Genomic DNA, 7,254 nt, shown 5'->3' with positions numbered 1-7,254 from the left:
GAGTCAAGACGTTAGACGGGTTAATGATTGATACCCCTTTTGAACGGGCATCTCTCCACTATGAGAAGCTACCTGATGGCAAGTAGAGTTCCATCATGTTATTTACGCTTAATGCTCTGCGAGCCCTAACAGTGTAGTAGGTGTTTTGATGAAAGTCCGCGACCAGGATCGACGCAAGAAACAGCAACTTGATCAGCCACTATTCCAATCTCTTTTTTCTTTATGATGTCGCTGTAGTATATAGACTGCGAACAGAAAGGTCGCGATCATGCACATGCCGCTTCACAGAGCGACGTACACAGAGTCATTAGTATAGAATATCACATCATAGAGATACATCCTTCGGACTGTATTACACCCTCCCCACCTCCGGTGAGCGTGTCGGCATATTTTATCATAGTATAAGAATTTAAAAAGATTTATTCACGTAACCTATCTCAAACTTTGCTTAAGCTTGCTCTATTGAGCCAGAATGCTCATAAGGATTCAGAGTTTGCTCTCCTTGAAAATTCTGAATTCTATCACGAAGAAGATCTTGAGAGTAGGGTTGATACAAGTTGATCAAGCAGTAGGATCGTCATTAGAACACACGCACGAGGGAGTTCTAAAATCTATGTTAGTCACCAATGCTTCCTCATCTGTGGGAAAAACAAACCCATTGCTGCAATAGCCACCCTTGTAATTCATTGTCCGGCAAGTTTGCGGGCAAGGATCCCCTGCAGGACAGTCTGCAACGCACAAAAATCCCTTGGGCCTAACAGTGGAGTTAGTAACAGAGGTATCTCAAAGCCGAACCTACACTTACTGAGAGTAAAGGCAAGCCCTCTTCCCGTTGACCAAGTTCTGACATTCGGGCACCCCATTGTCTGTTAAGTTGCAGTTGGTGGTATCACCGATAAAGGGAACAGGTGTCTGTATACTTGGTACAGTCACCAGCGTACTTGAGCCATTGGGGGCTGGAATTGTCACCAGGATTGAGGTAGTGTTTACAGTAGATGTCGGAACTTCTGGCTTGGGAGATAGTGTCGTCAAGAAAGTCGAAGGTGAAGGCGTGCCAGAGATGATAGCGGTAGTATTAGAAGCGCCTGGTGTAGAGGTTGGTGCAGGCTCAGCAGAAGAGCTGACTTGGCCATACTGTGGGATGAGTTGCAAAAGCTGTTCATTACTCATGCCAGACAAATCCCTACAAGCTGCATTTCCTTCCGAACCATACGTCGCTGTTGTAGTTGGTGCGCTGCATGACTCTGACTCAGTAGAGGGTGAGGTCGGGGTTGGAGTGGATGTAGGCTCTTTCGACTTGTCATCCGGGTCTGTTGGCTTCTGTTCGTCCTCAGGTTTGGCCGTTACGACAGCACCGGCAGCAACGGGGATCAAGGCTCCACCAACAGAGATGAAGCCGCCTCCTGGTCCGCCAACAACAACTGCGCCAACAGGTACTACCACTGTGGCACCGCCGCTGACGGTCGTAGTTGGTGCTGCCGATGACGTGGTCGCGGTCTCGATGAACGAAGTGGTAATAGGGCTACCTGATGTAACCGGCTCTGTAGGAACCCCGCCTGGCGTAGTAACGTTGCTGGTAGGAGTCACAGGAACCTCGGAGGACAAAGGTTCCGTGCTAGTCTTTGGAAAGGTAATGAAGCTAGCAGAAGTGTTCTGGAAAGGAGCAGGCGGCACAGATCCTGGTAGTGGCCGTGCTTGACGCTTGAAGAAGTTTAAGAAGGGTGCTTCTTCGCGCTTCTGGGGCAGGTTGCATGACGAAGACGGAGATCCTGCAGCATCAGGGAAAGCCAATACATCGAGTGCATATATAGCGTAGTTTTGGGCGTTCTTTAACTTTTGGGCATCGGAAAGCCGGAAGCAACTAAACTATATCAGCAACAGGCTTTAGAACCTCCATTTCAGACTCACCAGCTAGCTGAATAACAGTCCTTGTTATCCTCAAACGGGTCCTGCAAGTCGTCGCATCGTTCCTCTTCTGACTCGGTTGCCTGGATCATATGCTGAACTTCATGCACGAGTGCAAAGCCACCCGACAGATTGTCACCCAGGGTATGCTCCGTCTTCCACAATTGAACAGCACTATCGAGGTTAGGCTTGTTTCCGAAGAAGTCGGGGCAAAGAACGAGAAGCGTCGCCCCGAATACTGCCGCTCTGGAACCGGTTGCACTCTGAACAGCTGCCACCGTATTGCCATCGCATACTGGCTCGGAAGGGGGAGGACAGGCGTAGACCAGAGAAGACTCGGTGATGGTAGAGCCTTGCTGGGGATTCAGGAACGGGCTGTGCGAGAGTCGAAATTGGGCGGCAGCAGTGGATGGGACCAGATTCTCCAAAACGGCTTGAAAATGTCTTTTGAGAATGATATCTCTTCTATCAGGAGTCCCGTTACCTTCGAACTGTAGTTAGAATGGTTATCATGTTGTGCAGGAGGGAGACATACTTGAGCCAAACCAAGAGTCGAAGGCGATCGACTGCTCGGAGCCAGGCTTCGAAAGGACATTGATAGCTGCCTTGGCAAGATCATGTGCCTCGTCGATGGCCCCAGAAATTGTTTTCAGCTGATCTTGGGAACATGGCCAAGCTCCGTTGAAGACGTAGAATGCCGTGTCGAACGGTTTGCGAGGGGTCAATATGGCTTGTCCCAGACAAGCCCATAAAACGAAAGGAAGGAAGTAGAGTGCAATCATCTTGATTGATACAATGAACGTGACAGAGATGAAAAGAAAGAAGGAAAGGACTGTGGTTTGTAACAACTTGAGGCATCGCATAACCGTCAGATCTTTCTAGATCGCGCTACTGTTATACCAACTCATAATTGTTATGAAAGTTAATTAAGATTATAGATCCATCTTTACGAACGACGATCTCTAGTAAAGTTCCTTGGAAGGGTTTCAAATATCCCAAAATTCTCACCTGAAACAAGAAATGGTTTTCAGTAAACCTTATTTCGCAGATATACCTGCCGATTCGGATATATCCGTCCACAGCTCAACCTTATTTATAAGTAGAGGCGTCTGTGCTTCTAAAGGTCCAGAAAATAGCATTATCTGTTAAGTACCGTTGTCTCAAGTGTATGGAGTACAGTGGGATGCAAAAAGTATTCGCAGGTGTGCAGATAGGCTTAATGCTCGGAAGCTAGTCGTGGGTAGCTTGTCAGGTCCTCAATACCTTATATCACACCTATATCAGGTGGATAATCTAGTATCAAGTACCCAAGCTAAGCTAAGCTAGTAACTAGAGAAGCTAGGGCCTAGCTGCACACCTGCGAATACTTTTTGCATCCCACTGTAGCTGCACTCGGAACTTTCCAGGCACTGACAGTTCAGGGTCAATGAACCCGGTACGAGAGCGCATCAGATGATGCAGTCCAGAATTCTTTGCACTAGTTTAGCCATCGCAGCCATCTTTTATTCCGATGAGAAGTGATGGAGATGATACTAGTTTTAAACTCTATCAGAAGGCCTGAGGAACCGAAGTTTTGGGCGCCATTCCAGCCAGGACAGGGGTTCGCTCTGACACGAATTACCGAAACGGCAGTGAATTTCGTTTACCGAGGACTGCGTTGTTTCCGACACAAGACACAGTAACCCCAGCATTTACCATCCCCTTTATGGGTAACCAGAGCGATAATGGCAAGGACAGGTGCCGAAAGTCAGGACTTAAATTGATTGCACTAGCCACGCTGTTGGGAATTGGCACAAATCCCCTCCTTTCCGGCCAGCCTATGTAATTCAGCCTAGCCGTCCCTCGAATGATTTGCTAAGTTTCTTAGTGTATCACCGAAGGACTCTAGTCTTCCAACCATTCATGTCTCCCCAGTGTCTAATTCTACGCCTACGGAGAACCTGGCACGCTGCTTCTCAGCTGTCAGAATGGCATGACCACAATGCACTCAAGCCGGTATTGTGATCATCCAGGCTGGCGAATCTTTCTACCGATGTAGATGAAATGTAGATACAGTCAATTGCAGGTTCAGTTTCCCATCAAACATCAATAGTTTTACTATTTTGGCCGGTGGGGAGGAAAATTCAAGACGGAAGTCGGGAAACTGAACCTGAAATTGGCTGTAACTGTCTGCAAGTGACTCCTTAAAAGGACTAGTAAACTCGATCTTACGGTAAGCACACCTCGGCAGTTGAACTCAATGCGATACATAGGAATGATGATGGCGGAGGCGCTATACTTAATTAGGACGGCCCCATGCAGTTTTAGAAGGACAGTTACACGCCCCCCTGTTGATCGCCATCGCATTCGCAACGCACGGGCCAACCCCCAACCCCCAGTTTAGGAGTCAGACCAATGAGATGCAGCATCAATCATGCTTCTCCCCCTGGCGTGCAGCTTCGGCAATCCACTACGGGAAGGTGGGGTTGAATTGAAGGAGCCTGCGGGCGCGGAGGGGTAATCTGCGGGGTCTAGCTTCGGGAGCGGCGCCCGTCGTGTTGGAGAAATTTTGGGACTCGTCCTCTTCCTCGCCGGATCATCTTCGACTTCTCTTCATGATTTCAATGATCCTCATGACTACGGGGGAAGGATGGCTGGTTGTTGAGTTTGAAATTGCATACTAACCGTATGTAGGTTAGAACTGGCAGCCCAGGAAGCTAGTGGTTTCCACAGGGCGTGGCCAATCTTTCGAGTCGATACGGTATTAGGACTAGAGCTAACAGCTGATCGAAGCACTTCGGGGAAGTTAGAGAAGTGGTGGCTGTTACTACTGTATGATGCAGGCCTTTCTGAAGGCCAGGACAGTCTTTCTCTTATGGCTCAAAGGTGGTTTTAGCATAGCCAAACCTTGTAAACCACTGAAGAGTCGCAGCAATGCTCGGCTACGCTGGCAGCAGGAACGGTGCCGGGTTAAGGTGCCCTGAGGGGCAGGGGTCGCGAACTGAGTTTGCCTGGTGACAAAAGAGAGTTTTATCGCATATCATCGTCCCAAACGGTTGAGATGACAATACGAGCTAATTACCACTGACGGCTACTGGGATGGCAATTGTTTATATGTATATAAGTTATATGCAGTGATGTTATTGGACTGGAGGGCTATTTGGATTGGACTGGAGTGGACGGAAAATGGCTGGACTGGATTTGGGTTTCTCGAAGATTTGGACTGGATTGGATTGATTGGCAACCAGCTCCTGGAGCTCCAATGGTCTAACCTGATAAGGCAAGAGCTAAGCCTAATTGAGTGATCATGACGGGGCTCCCGTCGCAGACCACGACACGACGCGCGAACCATCGTTCCGCCACAGGCCAGTGTTGCGAATAATATAAACAATACGTATATTGGCAATATGGAAGCCTCGCAATATTATTGTATTGCCAAGTGGTGCATATTGTATTAGGCCATATGACATTGGCCTATATTGTATTGTATTGCCAAGAACCCAATATATTGCCAGTATGACAATACATCCCATATATTGCATGTGATCTGGGTTCTTCTACTGCGGCAACTAAAGTACATCACCTTGAAGCTCTTGTATCCCAAACCATGACTTCAGGTACTCCAGAGCCTCAACTACATCACTACCAAGCCGATTTCGACGATCTGTAATGGTTATCTTGGCCCCGGAGAAGAGTCGTTCGGGCTCAGCAGACATTGCGGGAATTGACAGTATGTCCACCGCCATTTTACTCAAGTTTGGGTAGTTTTTCTGCTGTGTCTCCTCTAGCCACCATGCAAGGGCGCTTGTGAACCCGTAAACCCGTTCAGAGTTGCAATATCGTTCATATTCATCCGTGACGAGCGACGGCTGCAGGTGCTTGTTCCTCCAGTTCAAGAACTCGTTCGTGGTCGTCGATGGGACCTCGCAGAGAGGAAGAGGTGATTCCACGGGTTTATAGTCATTCCACAGCGTCTCCATCAACTTCTTTGACGACTCAATCCACTCCTTTTTCCAGTTCTCCTGTATGTAGTGCCATTTATGCGAAGGGTGGAGCACGATAGCGGCAACGTAGGCAGGCGATTCATCAGTGAGCCGGTAGTACTTGTCCAACTTGGCCCAGCCAGAGTTATACATGGGCGCCATTATCGGATCGTCAATATATGCCTCCTTCCCTGCTTCGAATTGTGCCAAAACGAAATCCATAGCCAAGAGGACGTTATCGAGTGTTGCAAACGATGACTCGAGAGCCTTGGTCGTCATCTTCAGCTTCTCTAAGAAGGACTTGATTTTCTCCAAGATGATCCAGTCCTCTGAAGAGAGCTCGTCTCCAGCGCAATCTAATTCCATCCATTTGTTGAAATAGCCGTCAATCGCATCTCTGAGGTTCAGGGCCACTCGCAGCATGTTATACCACGAACTCCATCTTGTGTCGTTGTCCCGTGCGAGCTTACGGTTATGGCTAATAGTAAGAAACTTTTGGCTGCGCTGGACACTTCGTTGGATGAAAACGACGAAGTTGTGAATCTTGCCAAGAGGCCCCTTTTCCCGCCACGCTTCAATATGTTTTAGTGTCACATTATGCACACCAGGATCGTCGAGTTCGAGCTTCTCATTATCGGTGACGAAGAGGAAGGCTTTGGCGGCGAGGTTGATGATATGGCCTTGGCAGCGGAGTCGGTGCACTTTGGGATCGTATTGGATGTCATATCGGCGTAGGAGGCCTGTGGGGTGTTAGGGCCGCCAGTCAGGGGAAATAGTGAGTTGTACTGACCAAGCGAAAGGGATCTCATCATGGTGTCGTTATTGCCAGCGTTGTCCATCACGAAATATCCAAGCTTGGAAGCAAAGCCCCATTCGTCAACCACCTTCAAAATGGCCACAGCGAGATGAGAACCGTCGTGCTCACTGTCGATGTCTTTCAACGCCAAAACATGGTGTTCCAGCTGACCGTCTTCCGTGACATAGTGTGCGACTACGCCTAAAATGGCCAAAGAATTGGGAGAAGTCCAAAGGTCGCAGCTGATGTGAATTCTTGACTTTGCCGACTGTATGCGCTGCTTGACCCTCTCTTTCTGGCATTCATATTGGCGCATAATCCATGTCTTGACGGTATCATGCGTATCCGGAAGCCAAGTCTCGATATCGTTATTGATGTAGGCCAAGAGTGCTCGGAACTCTGGGCATTCCACGAGCCGAAATGGGAGAGAGCAGGCCGTGATAAACCTCACGTATAACGCCTCGAGCTGGTCGGGTTCGATCGAGTCTCCGGATTGATCGTTGAGTCGACGGCGTTTTCGGGGATTTTCTTCTGCCGCAACACGAGCTTGTTCGATAATAGTTCGTATAGTTGTAACTTTCGCTGTTCGCG

At 48.6% G+C, this 7,254-nt stretch overlaps 1 protein-coding gene across 1 annotated transcript; it reads right to left on the bottom strand.

The window, feature by feature from the left end:
* Positions 1–382: 382 nt before the first annotated feature.
* FOXG_17323 (uncharacterized protein) lies at positions 383–2,765 on the bottom strand. The gene is made up of 5 exons (XM_018397325.1): positions 2,441–2,765; positions 1,909–2,389; positions 806–1,861; positions 656–754; positions 383–604 (listed from the first exon to the last, which is right to left on the bottom strand). Exons 1-5 carry the CDS (start codon positions 2,685–2,687, stop codon positions 562–564), a joined length of 1,926 nt encoding a protein of 641 aa, XP_018258290.1. The 5' UTR covers positions 2,688–2,765; the 3' UTR covers positions 383–561.
* Positions 2,766–7,254: the final 4,489 nt, after the last annotated feature.

Source organism: Fusarium oxysporum, chromosome 3, assembly GCF_000149955.1.
Source record: "Fusarium oxysporum f. sp. lycopersici 4287 chromosome 3, whole genome shotgun sequence".
Classification (NCBI taxonomy): Eukaryota; Fungi; Ascomycota; class Sordariomycetes; order Hypocreales; family Nectriaceae; genus Fusarium; species Fusarium oxysporum.
This window is presented reverse-complemented; position numbering and strand designations above follow the sequence as displayed.

What these genes read in the sequence shown, in the direction of transcription:
- FOXG_17323 (XM_018397325.1), bottom strand. Translation starts at nt 2,687, where the DNA reads ATGATTGCACTCTACTTCCTTCCTTTCGTTTTATGGGCTTGTCTGGGA. An exon ending in AGGGCTTGCCTTTACTCTCA is followed by an intron (nt 755 to 805) that starts GTAAGTGTAGGT and finishes CTCCACTGTTAG; the next exon opens with GCCCAAGGGATTTTTGTGCG. An exon ending in GGTGGCTATTGCAGCAATGG is followed by an intron (nt 605 to 655) that starts GTTTGTTTTTCC and finishes CATAGATTTTAG; the next exon opens with AACTCCCTCGTGCGTGTGTT.